At 40.3% G+C, this 20,746-nt stretch overlaps 3 protein-coding genes across 5 annotated transcripts; 1 reads left to right on the top strand and 2 right to left on the bottom strand.

The window, feature by feature from the left end:
• Nucleotides 1-218: 218 nt before the first annotated feature.
• On the bottom strand, nucleotides 219-4,603 carry LOC144476081 (nucleoplasmin-like protein). 2 transcript variants are annotated; one of them, XM_078192668.1, is made up of 5 exons: nucleotides 4,430-4,603; nucleotides 4,062-4,177; nucleotides 3,069-3,282; nucleotides 2,603-2,679; nucleotides 219-1,733 (listed from the first exon to the last, which is right to left on the bottom strand). In XM_078192668.1, exons 1-5 carry the CDS (start codon nucleotides 4,449-4,451, stop codon nucleotides 1,626-1,628), a joined length of 537 nt encoding a protein of 178 aa, XP_078048794.1. In that variant the 5' UTR covers nucleotides 4,452-4,603; the 3' UTR covers nucleotides 219-1,625. The 2 variants fall into 2 exon arrangements, with proteins under 2 accessions (XP_078048794.1, XP_078048795.1); XM_078192669.1 differs by lacking the exon at nucleotides 219-1,733 and adding an exon at nucleotides 1,975-2,297.
• A 697-nt stretch (nucleotides 4,604-5,300) lies between these two features.
• Nucleotides 5,301-8,063, top strand: Sil1 (Sil1 nucleotide exchange factor). 2 transcript variants are annotated; one of them, XM_078193728.1, is made up of 5 exons: nucleotides 5,535-5,639; nucleotides 5,832-5,930; nucleotides 6,015-6,304; nucleotides 6,370-6,629; nucleotides 6,846-8,063. In XM_078193728.1, the coding sequence occupies exons 3-5, from the start codon at nucleotides 6,083-6,085 to the stop codon at nucleotides 7,591-7,593; spliced, it is 1,230 nt and encodes a 409-aa protein (XP_078049854.1). In that variant the 5' UTR covers nucleotides 5,535-5,639; nucleotides 5,832-5,930; nucleotides 6,015-6,082; the 3' UTR covers nucleotides 7,594-8,063. The 2 variants fall into 2 exon arrangements, with proteins under 2 accessions (XP_078049853.1, XP_078049854.1); XM_078193727.1 differs by lacking the exon at nucleotides 5,832-5,930 and having other exon boundaries at nucleotides 5,301-5,639.
• Nucleotides 8,064-8,123: 60 nt separating this feature from the next.
• Nucleotides 8,124-19,691, bottom strand: Zip99c (Zinc transporter Zip99C). Its single transcript, XM_078193729.1, has 5 exons — nucleotides 18,503-19,691; nucleotides 11,890-12,000; nucleotides 10,771-11,033; nucleotides 10,132-10,696; nucleotides 8,124-9,980 (listed from the first exon to the last, which is right to left on the bottom strand). Exons 1-5 carry the CDS (start codon nucleotides 18,708-18,710, stop codon nucleotides 9,805-9,807), a joined length of 1,323 nt encoding a protein of 440 aa, XP_078049855.1. The 5' UTR covers nucleotides 18,711-19,691; the 3' UTR covers nucleotides 8,124-9,804.
• Between the last annotated feature and the right edge of the window lie 1,055 nt (nucleotides 19,692-20,746).

Here is a 20,746-nt window from a genome sequence, read left to right as displayed (position 1 = left end):
AAGTAACTTGATGAAATGTGTAATCGATGGAGATATCAAGAAAAATTTCCAGACATAATTCTTACAATTAGATTAGTTTAGCCTACGTGAACTATGAAAACATTAAGTCTCGAAAATCGGACTCGACGGTGAATTTCCCGAGAAAGTCTGGGCCACAATTGCATTCGTGCACCTCTCTGTTCGATGAAAGGAACGCCCACAGAAGAATTACGTCGCAATACTGATTAAAAGTTGTGAAATTTTTTATTGTATCGTATATGTACAAAATAGGTGTACAGACTACTTATCAATCGTACGGGCGTGTGTGTGTTTGCACACGCGTTGCATATGCATTTATCGCATATAACACTGATGTAAAGAGCATCACATTGTGTAGTACACCTGTAACCCCTTCTTCTGTAATCTTTCATCAAATGGAATGAATGTCGAGACATGACGCGTAAATATGTTTCGTTCTTTTCATTGAAATTCTGAAACCTTATTATCATTGTACCCCTCGTTCACGATCATCAATAACACACTGGTGCAAGGGCTTTCATGACTATTTACCCTTCCCCTCCCCCATCTTGTACACACGAAAATAATAAATTACACTGGAACGTTATCTTCGCAACTGGATATTACATTTTGTTCTGGTTTTGTCGAGGGCGTTAGTTATTAATTCCTTCTCTGAATCGCGTTTACATGGCTACATTAGAAATAGGGTACCTCCGCGTTATCACTGGAAGTGCTTCGCTGTGTGAACATGGTGTCGGAAAAAAAATCGAAAAAGAAGTATGATTACACCTCGCTGTACTTCCGGTTCATGCTTTCCACAAACTTGATTAACAACAACTGGGCCAAATGTTCCTTTAATTTTTAACATGGAAACTTAAATCCCGCGTTCTTCAGATCTTCTCTTCCTTTGAAGTACCGTAAGACCTTTTTAAAACGTGATCAAACAATTGCTACTACTTCCGTGCAACGCGATGGAAAAATTACTTATAAATACTGCATAGTCTTCAGTGGTTCTACAGTTCTTCCAAGTAAATTTTTCAATCTGAGTTATTTGGTAGTACCAACAAATTTTTGATCGCGTCACACGACGGTTTATATCTCTTTCTGATCAATCTAGTTACAAGATGGAACAAGTTACTGTGCGCGGTTAACGCTCAGAGGAATGCCCTTCGAACTTTCAACTTTGTGCAATTTAGTCAAGAAAATAATTTTTGATTGACATTCTTTTAATGTCTCATAAAACTCGTGTAATGCGTTTTAAGGGACATTCCCCTAAGGCGTTCAGAGAGACGTCTGACAGCACGATTCTTGCGAATATTGTCAATAGAATGGTGACTGCAGTTTCTTTTGTTCAAGTCCCTTGATAAAGCCTATATACTATTCAATAAAATGTACTGTCCGTGAACGATTAAAAACCTGATATTATTCCGCCAAAGTTTTGATAAGCATCATACTAATTACATTGTTGGTCCAGTTGTGTCGCAAAAACGTGGAAGGCAATGTTTGTCGTCTGATAAATCTGATGAAACGATACTAGATTCGCATTAATGCGGATGATAATGATGGACTTACGCTTATTAGCCTAACTTAAAAGTTTGTTGTATTTCCATAATATTAAGGCTCGCGGCTTATTTTTTCTTGTTCTTATTAGCTTGGTTTTTGTATTTGGCAGCAGTTGTTAATTTGGCATTCTTCTTTTTAGGTTCATCTTCATCGTCTTCGTCATCTTCAGGCTCCTAATGTATTAAAATCAGAAAGAGAATATAGCTTTGTATGAAACTAACTGTTTGCGAAGCATAAAAATGTTAGTGATAAAAATGCGATTCGTAAATGCTGAAGATTTTTTAATTGTTAAAAATAAAAGATTGTATTACTGACATCCTATAGTACTCTCGTTTTTCGTTCATGTCAAATTATTTAAACGTAAGAATGGAAAATATGAGGTACCAAGAGATGAATAAAGAATAAAAGCAAGTGTTTAAAAAATGGGATGTTTTATTATGCAAAAAGGAAATAAAACAGACACACATGGAATGAGAACACAAACGCAGAAAGTATATCATCCACGACTCTTTTTTATTCCTTAGACAATCTTCAGAGCCCTCCCGCCCGCGAATCGTAATATTAAAGTAACGTCACTTTAAAAGATTCTTGATAAATTTCATTTTTTTTTTTGGAGGATATTTGTATAGCAGCATTTTAACATTAGCATTCTATTTGTCTACAGCTTCATCCATCCTGGCACGCTTGGTGCCATTTTTTTTACCCTCTGCAGAATGCTTTCTTTTCTTTTGTTGCGCCTGAAATTCGTATTCCTAGTATGTAGAAAACGATATACTATTGCTTCCAACAACATACACAATTAAAATATGGTAAACGCTATAAACTGCAATAGTTTACAGGTTCTATATTGATTCGGATAAAATTCTCATTGAAAATATTCTGCATATTTATCTCGGATCTCACGACCTCTTTTCGGCTTGTTTAGAATGTCAGTTATGAATACAATCTTCTTAATGTTAGTTAACTTTTTTGGAAAATATTTTATCATATGTAATATTCTTTGGTTAATCTATTTTGAATAATTAGAGATTGAATAATGTACCTTATCATCATCGTCATCGTCTATGTTCTCCTCCTCCATCTCATCATCCATATCGTCAAACTCCTCCATATGTGTACCTAAAAAATGAAACAAACCATTATTTAGCATTTAGTCCCAACATTTCTCAGTGTATTGAAACAAATATTGGGGCAACTGCATTACAAGTTCCTAATTTTTAAATATGAGTATCATTATGTTAAAAACTTGCTATTTCCCTCCCACATATATGCTTTATTGTTTCTAGTTGTAGATGCCAACATCATGAATTACAACAAAGGCGTCCAATTAGAATTATCGCCCTTCCAGAGATCTGAGAACTACAATACAATAAGTACTTAATTTAAACAAACCACTCATTTGAAATGGATTCAAAGAATTCCTGCTATTGACTTGAAATAATGGGAACTATTGTATATAATTTCTATTATTTATCATAGTTTGATATAACATTGGCCCATATTCTTACCAAGAAGATTATGGCCTACTATGTGTACAGGACCACTGCCTTTAACCAAAGTGAATGTGACTGGGGGATCAGGAAAACTGAGATCCAGAATAATCTGTGCTGTTTTTCCCATTTCCAGTAGAGCAATTGGTGTTTTAATGGGTCCTTTCAGTCCCATTGCTTCCACCTGTAGCACATTGAGCTCTCCAGTTTTGGCCTCAGGTCCTAAAAGAGCCTATAAAAAAGAAGAAGGTTTTGAATTGTTTCATTACAAAAATTGCTTAAAAAGATTAAATAACCTTTATTTAACGGTATTTCTATCTTAAAAAGCAAACACTCGTATTTTTAAGTAAACGAACGCGAGACGACTTGCTGACAATCTATCAATACCCCCTGCATAATAATATAAACGCGTTTACAAACGTTTTCATAGTCAAACGAAACCACCGATCATTTCCCTACACAAATACAAATTAATTATCGCATTCTTGACCAACATCTTGGTCGAACGTTAAAAATGCAGACTTCGTGATTCTCGCTTCTCGAAAATTCGTTCGTGTGAAAAGTGGGGTTAACCGAATTCGTGAAACCGAAGAAAACGAGGTTATAACAAAGTGTAATTTGCGAACAGGCTACGATTATGGTTAAAAATTCGCGCGCAAACTTAGCCAGAGGAGATGAAAACGCAGTAAAAAATTCGGACTAGTCGTGACGCCGAATATCCCGTAGTATAATCTTATACGGCTAAAAGGAACGACAGAGAAAATATATGGTATTCAATTTCGAAAAACCTAAAACAGATAGAATGAACTAGATCGATCATTTACATCATGGATCGAGTTAGGAAACCATTGCCGACTGTATCGTGTACGCTAACGAGTATCTGCCGCTCATAACGGAAGAGTAAGTACCAGAAAGTACACGAAACGATGCACACGCGGCTGACGTAAAAGCGTCCCAATAAAAATTCGATTGTTCCATGGGGGCTGTGATTGAACGATGCACACGACTTACCATTTTGATAATAAGCTTTTGATCGGCTCCGAAATGTTGGTTCGTGCCGTCTGCGTCGTCGTTCTTGTGCTCTGGGTCCCATACCTCGCTGGAGTTGGCTCCTTCGAGAGTGATTCCTGGACACACAAATCACAAAAGTACGCACACGGAATATAGTGAATGCTTGCCGTCGCGGCCTAGCTAAAGAAAATATCGCTGGCTGTTTCCCAACGGGGACAATGGGGACTGGTCACAATGGCCGAAAGGCAGCCGGCGTCTCGACGGCAGTTACCGCTCGCGTCGAACGGCCAAAAGCGTCGAAAGTATCCGCGAGCGACGCAAAATAATCCTGCCGCGTTGTTCACGATATCACCGCTACTAATATTTACCGTAGAGATATTCCTCTGCCATGACGATCGGTCTGATATTAAAGGATTCCCGGTCAAGCGGACGTGTGAAGAGACCCCTTTGGAGTGTGCGTGCCGAACGAGAGTGGAGAAGCCAAAGACGCCGCGCGCACAACGGTCACTGCGCGAAGAACAGTGGTCGCACGTGTTAGACGAACGCGTAGCGAATGAGTTTCGTCGTTTCGCGTACTCAGCCTTGCGCGCCCAGAATGCGTTCTACATTCTGATTGGTCGACGAGGCTTAAAATGGCGTCGAGCCGGTGGCACGCAGAACGTCAGAGACGAAACTCCGCCGTTTTTCGAAAATCAACCCTGAATGCGCATGCGTCGATAACTGGAATTCCATTCGGAAGAATGCAACTTTGGAACTCAGCTAATGTTAAAATACGTTCTAGGGTTCTGTTTAATCAGATTACCAAAGACAATGGAATATTAAAAAAAATTCTGCCGACTCTAAAAAATTGTTTCACCATCGGAAGGGTGTTGCAAATTTTATTCCCATTTAAATTTGTGGTAATTGGCACTTCAGATGTCAGATATTCAACGAAAAACTCTCAATTGACAACGTTTGATTTTTAGGAAACCGTACATACACTCACATACAGTATCATTAGGTACTATCTAGAAGGAATTGTATATACATACATGATTATAAAATACTAGATAATATATGTTTGAATATTCGTGTTATTTTAAAGATGTGATCATACGAAAATTGTTGCTATTAAATGTTTGGATATTTAATCATGATTTAAACAAATGATTAATAGAAGGGTACATTTGAACAACGCACTTGGCAACGTTGTGTTGAACGCTGATTGGTTTGCGTAAGCCCTAGTGGTAAAATGATGAAACAAGCATCGATAAACCGACTGCATAAATATCAGGCGCAACACGTGAATAAAACTTAAACTGAGCGAAAGCGTGATGAAAGAACATTGTAGAAAAGTTGAGAGTTCATTGCGAAAAGACTGACGCAATTTCATAAAATATTTAACAAATTTTAGGGAATAAAAGTCATTGGTGTGTCCCGAGATAGACGGTGGCTCTCGATACACGAGACAGGAACTGGTCACAATGCGGTTCTTAATTATTCTGTTTTGTTTGTATTTATTGCCGGTAATCTACGGTGATAATGTAAAAAATGAAACAATATTTGTACCTACTCGGGAATGGCAAGTCGTGAAAAAAGGTGAGTAAATAACGAAATGTAAATTCTTATGAGTTTGTACTTTTGGAACTACTTTTTTACGCAACTGGTCATGCTTCTCCTAAGACCACGTCAGTCAAATTTGTATCGCGCTTTTTGTCAAGAAGATTCATTGTTATTGTGCTCTATTATGAAAATGTAAAATAATAGACTGATTGGAAAATTTATAAAAAGTTTTTTAGACGAGCGTTGATCGAACTTTACGAAATAAATTAAAACATGATAAATCGTAAATTATAAAGAACAGTGACGTATATAGAATATGAATTAAAGGTATTCGTCAATTTATCTACAATAGATTTCTGCGACTTCCATCGGTTTACAGTATTGGATGCATCTTGCTTTATTTTTTACTAGGTACACCAATTCCTAAAGGATTGCATGTGCGACACAATTTACAAACTGGAGTCACAGAGGCTAAGTTAATGGATAGCGAAGAAATAGAAGAGAAGGACTCCAATGAAAATTTGAATTCCAATTCCAATTCCAATTCTTTGACACTGCATCCTGAGAAAGCAATACCAGAAGAAGAGGAGCCTCCGGTATTTTCAGAAAAATCGAATTTGTTCGAGTATTCTTTAGAAGAACTAAAAGCTAGATTGAAGAAAATTAAGCAAGATGAAGCAGAAACACCCCCAGAATTAAATGTAACTATTCTTCATTCTTGTACATACAGTTATATACAATATATTTGATTAACAAATACTTTTAGAATGAGCATGCTAAGAAGGTGAAGCAAAAGTTTCGGGACTATGAAACTTTGAAAAAGGAACTAAAAGCTTTAGACATCAATATTACAACTAACTCGGAATTATTAAACACATACTTCCAAAAGTTTCAACCATATAAAAATGCAGTCACTACAGGGACATTAATGCCTACAGAGATTGAAGAAGTTTTGGATATTCTTTATAATTTAGAATATTTACTTCATCATATTGATAATGCTAAAGTTTTTGCAGATATGCAAGGGTGACTATCAATATAATTTTCATGTCAAGTCGCACAAGAAATTTTGCGTTTTGATACAGTTTAAATCTCTATAACATATTAAAGAAATATGCATCAAAATCTATACGAATCGATTTAGAATCGGTAAGAATTGGTTATCGAAACGCAAAAAACGATTCACAATGTGTTGAACAGTAATATTGTGTAATTAATGTTTCAATTTTTTTCAAATTTCAGCATGGCTAAGATAATATCTCCGTGTCTCAATGGAACAAATAATGAAATTAAAGCTGAAGCACTGCGGCTTTTGGGCGCTGCGGTACAGTCTAATCCTAAAGTCCAGTTGAAAGCATTGGAAAACGATATGGTTCAAAAGCTTTTGCACATATTGTCTACAAACACTCAAACGGAAGTGAAGAGCAGGTGTCTCTATGCTCTGAGTGCCTTAATCAGACAATTTCCAGCAGCTCAGAAAGTTTGGATCAATCACGGTGGATTAGAAATATTTGGTAAAATTTTAATGAATGATCAGTTACAAATACAAATGAAAGTTATGAAACTTGTCAATGATTTAATTATCGAAAGGCAAGATCTACAAGATATTACTGACAATGAACAGTCACAAATGAAAATAAACGCGTATGCAATGGTAGAATTAGAACAAAAATTATTAACATATGAATACTGTAAACATTTAAGCAACTTAATGGTAAAGAGTTTAAAAGATGAAATGAATAACCAATTTATAATGAACAACGAGGAATTTCTGGACACAATAGCCGATAGTATGATCGTCATTGCTCCAATTTGCAAACACCATTTCGAAAGCAATATGCAGTCGATGCTTCGGGTGGTACAAGATTTAATGAACTTCTATATGAAAATTGATCCTTCGTTGGAAGAAGATTGGAAGAACAAATTTATGCAAGGTTTTATCCAGATATTCGAAAAACTTGAAACCAAAATTCCTCATGACGAGTTATGAGGAACAATTGAATGGCGAGAAAGTAGCTCCAGTATTTTAATTTCTATCGTGAGATTGTATTTGTACAAAGAGTTTTATGCATAAGAAAAATCATGGATTCCTTACGTGGATTCATCCATTGGTGAATCCATTGTTAATGTGACAGGAAAGTTGTTACCGACCTTGCATTTCTTAATGTTATCTTTTTGATAATTATAGAATTGTTATAAAGTCATTATTTTGACGGAAACGATACATAGTCATTCGTAAATAGGTTGTCTGAAAAATGTGATTGTCCTTCGTAATGAATGCGTGCAAAATGTATTATAAAGTGAATGTATGTATATGGTCATAAGTATAATTTCTGTACACAGGTAGCGTGTAAGACGTGCGTGTGTAACAGTCTGTAATAACACTGAACAATCGTTGCGTTGCTTGTGTTCTGGAACGTGATTCTTTAATAAATTATTTTGTACTGTTCATAATTTTGATTTTCCTAGCCTTTAAAAATATTAAAAAGCGATATCAGGATATCGTGAGCTATACATATATTACAGAATAGCATACTTTATTCTCAAATTAGAATTGATTACATGTGAACAATTTGTTCGTTTAGACGTAATTCATAGAAAATATACTCGTCAAGTCGCTGACTGAATCAGCTTTGTAAGAGTAGCACTAGCTATACATATACAGATTATTAAAAAAAGACCGCTCTCACGTATCAAGTGTAGCTTCTTTTTTTTCTAAAATAGAGTAGGAATGCCTTTTTGTGTTTTAAGTACAAGAATCGCGATTATTTTTGTGCAACGTTAGAAAATATGCGCTTCCCGTGTTTGATAAATAAGAAGAATCTTTCATATTTTCGTCAAAGTATAATCTAATGACGTCTCTCAAATGCATCACTTTTACAGAAACCCTCAAATTTTAATTAACGCAGCAATTGCGTATCTACATATCAATTTTCGCAGACTCTTTTACACAACCTTTTCCATTAATTGTTACTTTTATGAGCTATATTCTTTGTTTCCCTTCATGTTCGCAATAGTAATCTTTCTCCCTAAGGTAAAATCGATAAAGCTAATAACTGGACTGCGGATCATCGTGCAAAATAAAAATTTTCGTTATTAATTGTATTTTTAATTTATTTTATCTGGGGTAAAAGAGTAGAAATTCCTTTTGTAATAATTTGAAAGAAAATGGTTAAAGTTTTTTTTACATATGGCACAGTCACTAGAAAATTTATTAACAGATGAAGTATAATGGTCTATTGATGTTTCATATTGTTTAATTGATGCATGAAACCCGCAGTCTACTACTATTTACAATGACCTCTTCAGGAACTTAAACGTACATCTTTCGGGGCACGTGCTGCATATAGAAATTCTTAGTACGAACTTTTTAACTTGTGTTTTCTTTGTCTTTATACAGTAAACAAGGAAGTATAAACATTATGTACAGGTGGATTGATTTTACAAATCGAATGTTCGTTCCGCGGCGTGTAACTTCCCACGTAACGAAAGTATTTACGAACGTCGACACTTTCGGAGACGGAATGCCTTTTTCTCACAGACAATTCGTTTTACTAATAGTTTACAGAGGAACATACGTACATATTCTCGCGTGTATAGACTATGTCAGGTTTCTAACAATCACTCTTAAAGTATTAATGTAAATCGATAACACGGAGCTCCCTGATAAACGATCGAAAAATATAAAAGGAATTCGTACTAATACTCTCGACGCAATTTTTTCTTCTTTCTTTTCTCTCATTTTATTTCCAAAAGGAACATAAACTGTGTTCGTTAGAATATACAGAATGCGTATAATCAGAAGCACGTCTGTGTACGTTGTATCGAATTGCAATTATAAGTGGACGTTCAACACGTTCGCAGACAAAGAAACATCTATAACGTATAATCTCGAAGTAGAAGTATTTGCGAACTCATTCCATGTCAGTTTGAGTATACAACGTGTTACAGAATTTAGATATAAATTCGATCAGTCATTGATCATCGTTTTCGATTATTTTAAAGCAGACTCATCTGTTTCCTAGACTCGTCTATATTGAGCAACAAGTATTACAAAAGAACGTTGTCTTCACATGGCAACTCGAATTATTGTTCCGACGCGTACAGAGTATTAACATAAAAAAACCTACTTTCAATACGCGCAAACATTATAAACTACCAAAAATAATGATATTTAAATTCAAGAAACAATAAGACCATTCTAGTCGCAAAGAATGGTCAAAAACGCCATCACACTGATACCCAAGAGCAAGCAGAACAGTTGTTTCATTGATTCCTTGGGATTAGACTCTTTAAGCAACTCGGGAAGGATGGTTACCAAGCCAATGTGCAGGAAACCACCCGCCGTGAATGGCAATATCCAACTCGTTTTCGCCCCTAGAAATAAAAGCGATATTACATTTTCTGGCTTCATAGGGTATAGTTGCTACAATCTAATATCTTTGCCCATATTTGGTATATACCGAGCACCGATAGAAAAGATAGTGACCTATTTTTTCTTTTTTCTATTTTTGAGCAAGAAACCTACCAACTTCGCCACCAGAAAATAGCACCGCAGCCATAGCACCAAAAATGCCACCAGAAGCAGTGAGGAGCTGCGCCCGCGCAGCGTCCCATCGGTTAAATCCGCTACGTAGTAGAATAGCAAAGTCCCCGACTTCGTGTGGTATCTCGTGAATGAGTATAGCGAAAGTGGTGAGCACCCCCAAACGCAGAGACACAAGGAAAGAACCGCCGATCGCGAGGCCGTGGGTAAAGTTGTCGATTATGTTGGCCATCAGGTTCAGATATCCGGTTATGTGTTTCGATTTCTCCTTCTTCACAGTCTTTCTATCACTGGCAGCCTCGACGGGGACTATTTTGTTCTCAGGACGGGACTTTGACAGCCCATTTATAAAATTGTTCATCTCGTTCAATATGTGCAGAATATTTTTAGCCTCTTCTTTTGTGAGCTCTTCCAGGGAATTGGAGAGCTTGTTGTACAAGAGCACCGGGTTAATGCCGTTGCCGACGAAACCGTTCTTCTTGTAGGAATTCTTGCACTCGTCGGACAGATGGGAGTAGCGGTTCGTCTTCTCCAAAAATGGCTGAAGCTGTGAATCGTATGTTATGAATTATATCCAATCGTGTTTAGCGACACATAAGGGAGAAATTGTTATCTAATTACATTGTTGATGAGTTTCTGGATGTCCGCCTTGGTGTATCCGTTCGACATTCCATTCTTCAGGTTCCCATTTACCAGAATACTGCAGTTATTGTTCTCCATTTCTTTGTTCGCCTCGATATTCGACTTTTCGTCTTTTATAGCTTCCTCTTCTTCATCTTCCGTGTCCTGCTCGAAACTGAACAACTTCTCCACTATGACGAATACTAGGAAACCGCTGAGAACCCACAGACCGGTAGCCATCGACGGATGTTCGGCATCCGATGCTGGAACAGAAAGGGTTTCTCGTTGAAATCCCAGCGAGATCGCATTCCTAGGTCGCATCGATTTAATCGGTGTCGTCGGCGACCGAACGCGAGCGACTGGACTAGGACGAGACGATTTCATTCAGAAGAGGACAGCCGACAATTGAAATTAGCAACTGATGCATAATGGCGGTTTTATAACCTTTCACAAAGCACGAACAACCTAGTCAAGGCTGCGGTCCAAATCTGTTTAGCGTGAATCTAATACGATCAATTGCTGGGTTGCTCAAATGCGTAGCACTTTAGGCGAACGATCCAGAAAGAATTGCAATGGTTGCCTGGCCGAGGCGAATCGATCGAATCCTGCTAACCGGGATTTCGAAATTAAACTCATTTCGGGCGAACGACCGCTTTTAATTTTTCGTGCGATGGATACAGGAGGAGGAATCGTCGAGGCTGACTCGACGGATGTTGGCTCGAGAAGAAAAGGTTAAAGGTCGTTGAGCCTCGAAACTGTTAGAACGGAGGCAAAACGACCTTGCTTCAGTATGCGAATTGCAGGCGCAGCGCATGAAGCGTGTATGCACGATTAATCGTGATCCAGAGAGCTCGGGTTCTATACTTAGAACCGCGTCAATCGATCGATGCAATATCGAGGAGCGTTATCACCCTTTGAACCGACGTTGCTTCCCCATTTCTTTCAAAGATCACTCCGTATGGTGACTATGTCCGTCGTTATCAACCGTGAGTCATGATTCATTGAATCACGCAACGGAACAATTGCAACATGTCGTCACACGGATGCCAATAATTTATTAGAGGCGTTTCCATTTGCCAGGTTCGAATTCTCGATTCCAACCCGAAGAGCCTTTCTCACCTGTCTTGAGCGAACCGTTCGCCCATGCTTCCGGCAGCAGATGCAGGAAAACGTCGCCCAGAAGGCCACCGACTGCGAAACTCAACAGTATTTTCAGCGTACCAGCGCCGTCTGTAACAGAAATATACACGATCGTGTTAGAACGCACCGCTGGAATTTCCACAATACCGGAGGAAATTGAGCAAGCAGAATTCGTTTTACTGGAAAAATAGGGATTAAACACCGATCAAAGTTAGGCAGGCACAAAAGTTCGACTCGCAAGTGGAAGGTGGATAGAGACTGTGAGGCTGCGACGCTACGTTTCGAACAGAGTCGCTACCATGGTAATTGTTATCTTTTTTGCCCAACAAGACTTTCACTTGGGACCTCTTAGCAATCCGCAGAACGTGAAATCAGTGTTTCCTTCTTCACAGAACTTCACAGGATTCTTTCTTAGTCGGTGAACGCGTAGACGGTCCAACATTAACGAATTTCCATCGCGAGTTTCTCCCAGAGCACAGGTATCGAGACGATAAATTGCTTTTGTGTGTCGTCTGGCGATAAATTCTCGCGCCGACAACGATTTTGCACTCGGTTGACTTCTTTGTGCCAGGGATCACCGAGCATGTTAAAGAATGATCGAGGTGGTTCGATATCTCCGAGCAAACCGAGTCAACCGAGCAAATTTCATTCGCGAGAACGTGATCATTTTTCTATGATTTCGCTTCCTGGCCCGATTCCGAGAAAATATTCGTTGCGGAATAATTAAATATTATGAAAGCAAGCGACGCGATTCTCGCCTATCGAAATATAGTTGACGGAAATTAATCGGCAAGTACGTTCTCTATCGCTTCGAATCGGATCTAATCGGTTCTTGTTAACGACGTAACAATTACGTATCGGTATCTGTAATACGATCGAAATCGTGTACAAATCAAAGCCGTCGATTAATCCGGGGAGCTTCCAAGTTGCGCAATCCTCGACTATCTTTCGAAATATGTAAAGCATTCCATAGTTACCAGAAAGATGGCAAAAACGTTATGGAACACAATTTCCTCTAAATATTTCCCTCGTCGAAAAAATGAAATTAATTTCCGGAAAATCGAAAGCTTTCGATTATTATTCAATTTATGATTACTTTCGGCTTATATTTAAATTGCTAATTATATTGTTAATTAGAAAAATGGTAATTTCAACGCGAGCACCGAAGCTGCTGCCTGCGACAAGATGGTGCTGTGACGAGCCTTGATCCACATATACGGAACGTAATATTAAGTGGATACTATTAACGAGTTCATAGAACGTGACGACGTTTGTATTTCTTTGCGTGCGAAGATGCTGCGAATGTAGACCGCTTCGGTCTCGAACGAAGTCAACTACCATCGTGGACACGCTCGAAGATAGTTCTTTGGCGCGCGGCAACGGCATGTCCTCCGACGCGATAAATCTGTGTTATCCGTTGCGGGCAAGCTCTTCGGTGGCGGCGCATATGCGATAACGAATCAGCGAATCGTGAAAAATGCCGGTTCCGCGTCAGACTTTTCGTTTCTGTGTCGCACAAGCCGCCCCGTTTCCTCGGTAATCAGCGCGTGCTACCATGCGAGTGGAGACTATCCTTACAAATACCCCAAATATTTCTCTATCGATCTCTTTTTCCAGTCTTTCCTCCTCGTTCCTTGTGGAATCATCATGACGAAACCTTTTATTTACGTTTCAGTGAACGACATCCGTGAATCGCACTGCAATTAGGTGTCATTATCGCACCGATTGCGACGCTCCGAGGGAGAGAAGTCGACGCTCGATTACTTATCAGAAATACTGCAACATTGTTTTCGTCTCATTAAAATGTTCAAGGGACAAAGTCGATGCCGATCCTGTAAATCTTATAGTTGGCGCAGGCAATTTTGATTCTGCAAAAAAATTCGCTGCCTCGGTAAACATACTAACGTTGCGCGTTTGCGTTTTCCATTATGCAAGAGATTTCGGTTCGTATAAAATAACAGCGGAGCGAAGGAGCCGGTGCGAAAATGTTTTACATCTGGATAACGATTTGCAGAACAAACAAGTCGTCGGAACGGTATGGTCGACGAAAAGTCGACGGCTTATCGTCGATCGTTCACCGCCGACCCTATCTAAATGTTTCGGTCGATCGTCGCGAGATAGACTTTATCGCCAATTTTCTCCTCGATGAGAGACAATATCTTCGCGTCTAACGATAACAACGAATGCGCGTGTGATAGCTGTGCTACGAAAAAATCACCGGGAAAATTACAGAAACAAGTGCGAGGTTTAATAATTGTCTGGCCGCTGCATTGTCGATGCAGTCGGACGCGACTGCGTTCTTGTCGACGCGGTGAATCTCCGTGGAAATAACCGAACGACCATCCTGATATCAACTCGACGAAATGCAACAATACCCCGCGATAGAATCGCGCCGAATAGTCGTCGATTATCTACCGTGGCATGAACTTGCTACCGGTAAGCTACGAGCGGCCACACTGAAGTGCTCTTTGGTCGGGTCGATTGTACAGATTGCTAATCGCCAATTTACAATCACAGATTGGCTGTTTATGGATTTTGAGTTGGTCGAGTGTCGAGACGTTATTTCTAGAAGTAGCAGAGACCTCGAGACGTTCGGATTTGTCATGCGTATCGACAGCCGTTCATTATTCACGGCTAAGAGGTCGGAAGACTTTGAACGTTCAAACCGAGGAGCCAGGAGTTAGTTTATAAACTGGAGAAATAAACGCGCGACGAGCGATTAATTCGTTAAACGAACTCGGCGATCGAACGAGAACAGATTCGATTTACGGGGGTACAGCTTGCCGCACGAAAATCAGTTACAAAAAGCACCGTCCGGTTTTAAAATAGAAAAATCGATCGTCCCGTAAATTCGCGCGGAGAGAAACAGTTTCGATGCAGCAGATCTCCTCCGGGTGTAACAACTGGTGATCGAAGGACGCGTCGATGACAAGTTTAAATCGAATGCGATACGATCGGATCGAGGAAGGAATGAAGACGCGCGACGTCTCTGCGCGATTATGCTCGTGGGCGGAACTCCGAGAACTGGCTTGATAATGGATTCATTCGAGAACAGTCGTTGGCGTGATAGGCCAGCAGAATTGTAATTTAACGCGTCGCTTGATTCTACTATTTTTGCAGACCAACCGTCCATCGAGTCCCCGTGAAATTCCTCCGCAAAATTTCTTCGTAGAGCAAATCGAACGATAGAATATGTCAAATTCATTAAGCGACCATTAACCAAGTTTTCGCAAAACTGTTATCTTATGAATAGTAACAAGGCTCGGATTGATTTATGATCGTCGCGTCAAAAACAAGAAAATTCGCCGCGAGAAAATTGAATGAAACGATCGCCTAGAATCGCACGGATACGAAGGCTCGCGCAGTTGGAGCTTCTTGGAATACCTAATAATAGAGGAACGATGATGCCGACGAAGTGGTAGCGTTTCTTCAAAAACGGGATCGCTTCGAAAAAGCCTATCGTAGAACGATAAGGTTGCGGAATAAATAAATAAATACGTAACCGGATTCGGACGAGGTCCGCTGAATCGAAGGCGCCAATTAGAGGATCATCGACAAGAGGCTGGCACCGGTATACGAACGATCGATCGCAGATAAAAGGATTGCATAAGTTTGCATCGCCGATATTGGCGTTTCGTAACGAAAACCGGGACCAAAAACTATTCTGGTTGTTGGTTGTTGCGCGAGCAAACCACGGAGAAAGAGGTGAGGATCGGCAGGAAGCCTGTTCTCGAAGAAGGTCGACGACCATCGCGCGCCGAGATATCATCGGCGGAGATCTCGTCACTTTGGAGGATATTGTCAGACTCGCAAACGAAGAGGTATCGGCGTAAAAGGCGTAAACATTGGATGGGCGTTTGAAGAATGTAATGTCTCCGATGTAATTTGTTATTGAAACGATCGGTGACGGTTTCGATCGCGCTCGGAATAGCAAGTTTTGGGACTCGATCGAAAGATTTTCTTCGAGAAACGATTTCTGAGCAGGTGAATCGTAATTTTTGAATTTCCATGTGTTTGGCCGTCGCGATAACTCGATAACTACGAATCGCTTCCGTGAACCTTTTATTGACCAACAAAGTCTCTTCCAGCCTCTTTCGAGCGTCTCCGACCGCCATTTTGTTACAGCACCGTCCATTTGGTCGGCGACGAGCTTGTAGCGAGTTAAAGCTCGCTTTCCATTATATGCATCGTTTTATTAAAAAGTCTGTACAATGTCTGGGAGTTATGCAACGATCGACAGTAACGTGGTATAATAATTACCGAACCTCCGTAAACAGGAAACCGTTGCCGGTTAAAGAGCAAACGCATTCGGCGAGTGCACGGATAGTTTGTATTTCTGTTATGGAACTTGCTGCTAATGAATAATATAAAGTTCCACCGTCGTCGGAAAGCGTTAAACGACACGGAATGTAACGACGTCCTTGAATCCGCAGGTGTCGTCGGGAACGATGGACACCGATGTTTCACCCACGAAACAATTGGACATTTAATTTGTTTTCTCGATTGTGTCCAGCAAACTGTACAACCTTCGAGCATGGCATCGATACGAACGAGAATTACCACGTTGCGAGCAACGCAATTTTCTAGTTTTCCAGCAATTACTCGAGTACGAAAGGAACTTGAAAGTAGATGGTTCCAGTAAAGCGTCGACGCGGTTTTCAGCATAGATCGATAACTATAACATAGATCGATGCTTTCGATAATCCATTGCCCTTTGATTTCTGACGCCATTGCGCGCCGAACAGAGACTATTCCTTGTTGTTAATGGTTTTCTGAAAATTCAAATTCGGTACCGATGCATAGAGAATTGCATTCGCGTGTCATGTCGCATCCACGGATTCCATTGTTGAAATGTGTTCTGCCGGCAACTAGTTCCACGACCTTGCTCAACCGCATGGGCGTAGAACGAGCACCGAGCGCAACGAAGAATACTCTACACGGGTTTTCCGAAAACTAACTACCGTAAGATGATGCGAGACTTTCTTTATCTACGTTGTCAAATGTAAAGATGGATCGCTATTATTTATTTCTAGGAGATAAGAATATGTTTACGCAGAACTGGTTGGCAACGGTTTTCGACGCGAGGAACAATATGCGCAGCAGAGTGACTCCACGTGGCCGAGTGCGTTTCTTTTAAGCATCCGAGAATTCTATCTGACGTAATAACACATCATTATTTTTATCCTGAATTGCTTCCGAACATTGCGTTGTACTCGCAATACAGCAATCTATGCCCGAATCGTTGAAACCGGAGCAAAAAAGCGAGACAGTATACATAGTTCCAAGTAAAAATACACGGTTCAAAGTACTTTGCGATCGGCGGCGTTCAAAGAAATGTGTCGCAAACAAGCTGTTAATAGACGCGGAGGAAAGTTGCGAGGGTATTGCGATATTTCGATAGATTTTTGTTGCAGAAAAGTAGACCGACACGATCGTCCGGAAATTTCTAGTGAAATCGTGGCACACAATCGTTTCTCATTGCGCAAGGCTTCGACCACAGCGCTCTAATCCAGCATCGACACGGTCCTTGACTTCAAATGTCATTGTAAATACTGTTGACTTTTGCCGCAACGAATATCCGTATCATCCGCGTGGCAAAACACTGTTAACGATACGAAATTGCTTCCTATTTTGATCGATTGCACTTTATTGGCACGACAAATTTGTCAGCCGAGAAAAATGTATGCGTAACAGAGTTAGAATTACAATCGTAAGTCCATTCTGCGCGTTAATCCGTAAGTCGGTTTTCCCGCCGAGTAATCGGACCTCTCCGCTGCGGAGAAACTATTCGAGCGTGTTCCTATCGACCCGCCATTATTGAGCCAGAACAACGAATTCGATTAACATTGAAAATTATAGTCTACTAAAAAAATATGCCAGTTCAAGGTCGCTTGAACACTTTTTAAAATTTTAAACACGTCGAGGTCGCTCGTCCTCACAGTCGTACGATTACAACGTCGCCTATCGGTATATGATTTCATAGCTTCTTAAGTTCTCCGATGATTACTTTGGTCAACAGTCGCTTCTACATTATACAACCATTATTGAGTGAACGGATTGCCAGGAGGTGAAATGAGTATTTACGAAATGTAGTAGTTAGACGTGAAAATGACATTACCATAAAGGTCAGAAGAGCGCACGAGTTTGCTCGAAACATGCTGAACATAAATATGCATGTACGATTACGATCAGATTTATAACGTTAACCACCGCGATAAAAAGCAATTTCTAAAGCACGCGTTTACAAGAATTTTGCATAGAATCTCTTGGAATAACCGTTCAAACAATTTTACTGCAAAATAATTTCGAAAGACGTCACTCATGATATCTTCCGAAAGCAGATAGAACGATCGTGACATAACAGCACGTCTGATTGGTTCATCCGTACTAACCTATTGTGAATAATTTCCCGCGTTTGAAACGTACACATAACCTTCCGTCGTAGAAGACACCGTTGCGACTGTCTTGCAGTAGTAAACACGATAATGCTTCGATTCATGTCGGTTCACACAACCGTCAAGTTGACAGAGAGACAAAGAAACACAGCGACATAGTCACCGGCCGTTCGAGTTCGCAAACAAATGAGTATTACCTCCAGTCTTCAAATTGGCACCTTCATCGATAGGGATGACCAGCAAAGGGAAGACGCCACTCAGTCCGATCATCGTGCTGCCTAACAGCGAGAACAGCCACGGGCTGTAAACGAAATGTTCCATCGTGGACTCCCATGGCGTCCATAAATCTTCGGCGACCATTTCATAAAGGAATCCGGTGGATTCCGAGCTCACATTCGCCGCCATATTTGCGCGTCTTGTGTCGAACACCGGGTAATCAAACTCTTTGCAGTTTCCCCCTTTTGTTCGACGATTTTGATCAGACTTGGACCGTCGAGATCGATAAAGAGCCGACGTACAGTGATCACAGTCTATGATGCGGATCGTTTAGATTTTAGGTTCTCGTGAGTCTGTTTACACGAAGATAACCTCTCTTTCAATGTGCAGCACCCCTGTGCGTTGCAACGCAGTTTTAACAGCGCGCCAAAAATTCGTGAAAAGGCAAATGAACGTTATCGTCGAGACAACGACTATCGTACGCCCGACTAGCCTACACTGAGAACTGAGTACGGACGTTACGAATCAGGCGGTCGTCGCCTCTACTTTCGCCGGGTTCTTCGGTCAAATCAATCCTTTTGTTATTCCATAGTACCGCAATGCGGGGACAATAGCACCGGAATCGGACCTATGACGATGAATACGCGGGCAACGGCTGTCAAGAAACGCGTTCCAATCAAGACAGATTCTCAGCCGTCTACGCTCCCGCGCTTTCTTCTTCTTTTTCTACTTCTTCTATAGCCTCTTCCTCCCCTTGGATTGCTCGGTTTGCTCGTTCGTAACGTCTCCAACGCGGTGTCGTCTCATATCATCAACGATGGCCGTCGTAAATCTACTCCGATCACCCCAGTTCTCTCTCCCTTCGAGTTCTTCTGTCCTCGATTTAAAGGGCCTGTCACAGAATCGATCGAAGCAGTCACTTTTACCGCCAGAAGCACGGTTGCACAACTGGTCACGAGATAGAACGCACTTTCGAGCTTCCTAACCTTGTTCTAGGTTAGGTGCGGCCGAAGTCTACCACTCTTCTGCGTGGATAAAGGTTAAACTTGTTCTCTGGATGATCAAGATCGCACTGTTGTCGTCGTTAGTATTTTTGTTATTATTGGTTGAAGTTGAGAACCAATTGTCATCTGCTCTGTATATCGACGCAACGGATAATGCGCGTTACCGCCATTGCAGAGCCTTTTATAGACACCGAGGCGCTGCGCTAGCATGACAGGCGGTTACGGTGGGGGCAGCGAGAGAGAGAGAGAGAGAGAGAGAGAGAGAGTGCGACGAGAGAGAGGGAGGAAGGCGGCCAAGATAAACTCTGAGTACGTCGATATGTACAGGCTGTACCAGTTTCGTGGAATCACTTGTATAATTGAAAATTGTTTAGTTAATAAGAACAAAAGTATTTCGATCATCCAAAAATAAATACTTAGCCGAGGTCAATGGCGATGCTTTAACTGCACGCTGTATTCGTAACTGATATATACATATTTGAAATTCATCGACGCTTGAGATTCAAATATACAGTACGGTTTAATGCGCAGCTGTTTTTTTAAATAGGCTAATATAAGCAGCGTATTTTTTCGCAGATACTTTCATTAGTTCTTATCGCCGTATTTGTGTTAAATTATCTGTCGCTATCGTGTCACGACTACTTTGCTGCGATAAAAACGCAAACTAATCAATTTTTCGATTGCAAAAAAGTTAGAGTGATAATAATATATCCGATGTAATCGTTTCCAATTAATCATGCGAGTAGGAATAGGATGTGGTAACAGAAACATACTATCTTGTCATTGTCATCGAGTTTGTAAAATTGAACAGAGTTTTCCCCGGCCGCCATTTTGAAAATCCATTAACATACCCACACTTTGTTTCGAAAAACAAGCAGCCGCGCAATAACTGTAACTGATAAACTTAGCAGAAAGACAAAGACCGGAAACAATGAAGTTGATATTGATAACGCGTCGCGATTGCGTCTCCGTCCTGGTTATTAGATCGAATAAAAATCGAGATTTCTATCGGGTTGAATCTTGTTAATTTAATTGATTACTGTGATATTCCAATGTTCTTTCATAGCAAATGGAATGGCTGGATACTGCGGTAAACACATTTAATGAGTTTGTGTTGGATTCGTAAATCTACTGTCGGTAACGGAGAACCGATAACGCCATCTTCCTCGATACGTCACAAACATGGTGGAGGGAATAAAAGTTTAGACAATTAAAAAATAT

The sequence above is a fragment of the Augochlora pura genome, chromosome 10, assembly GCF_028453695.1.
Source record: "Augochlora pura isolate Apur16 chromosome 10, APUR_v2.2.1, whole genome shotgun sequence".
Lineage (NCBI taxonomy): Eukaryota > Metazoa > Arthropoda > Insecta > Hymenoptera > Halictidae > Augochlora > Augochlora pura.
The sequence above is the reverse complement of the archived record's forward strand: the minus strand, read 5'-3'. Positions and strand labels throughout refer to the sequence as shown.

What these genes read in the sequence shown, in the direction of transcription:
- LOC144476081 (XM_078192668.1), bottom strand. Translation starts at nt 4,451, where the DNA reads ATGGCAGAGGAATATCTCTACG. An exon ending in GGCAGAGGAATATCTCTACG is followed by an intron (nt 4,178 to 4,429) that starts GTAAATATTAGT and finishes TTGTGTGTCCAG; the next exon opens with GAATCACTCTCGAAGGAGCC. An exon ending in AAAAGCTTATTATCAAAATG is followed by an intron (nt 3,283 to 4,061) that starts GTAAGTCGTGTG and finishes TCTTTTTTATAG; the next exon opens with GCTCTTTTAGGACCTGAGGC.
- Sil1 (XM_078193727.1), top strand. Translation starts at nt 5,525, where the DNA reads ATGCGGTTCTTAATTATTCTGTTTTGTTTGTATTTATTGCCGGTAATC. An exon ending in ATGGCAAGTCGTGAAAAAAG is followed by an intron (nt 5,640 to 6,014) that starts GTGAGTAAATAA and finishes ATTTTTTACTAG; the next exon opens with GTACACCAATTCCTAAAGGA. An exon ending in GTTTTTGCAGATATGCAAGG is followed by an intron (nt 6,630 to 6,845) that starts GTGACTATCAAT and finishes TTCAAATTTCAG; the next exon opens with CATGGCTAAGATAATATCTC.
- Zip99c (XM_078193729.1), bottom strand. Translation starts at nt 18,710, where the DNA reads ATGGCGGCGAATGTGAGCTCGGAATCCACCGGATTCCTTTATGAAATG. An exon ending in TCCAGAAACTCATCAACAAT is followed by an intron (nt 10,697 to 10,770) that starts GTAATTAGATAA and finishes TACGATTCACAG; the next exon opens with CTTCAGCCATTTTTGGAGAA. An exon ending in ATTTTCTGGTGGCGAAGTTG is followed by an intron (nt 9,981 to 10,131) that starts GTAGGTTTCTTG and finishes TTTTATTTCTAG; the next exon opens with GGGCGAAAACGAGTTGGATA.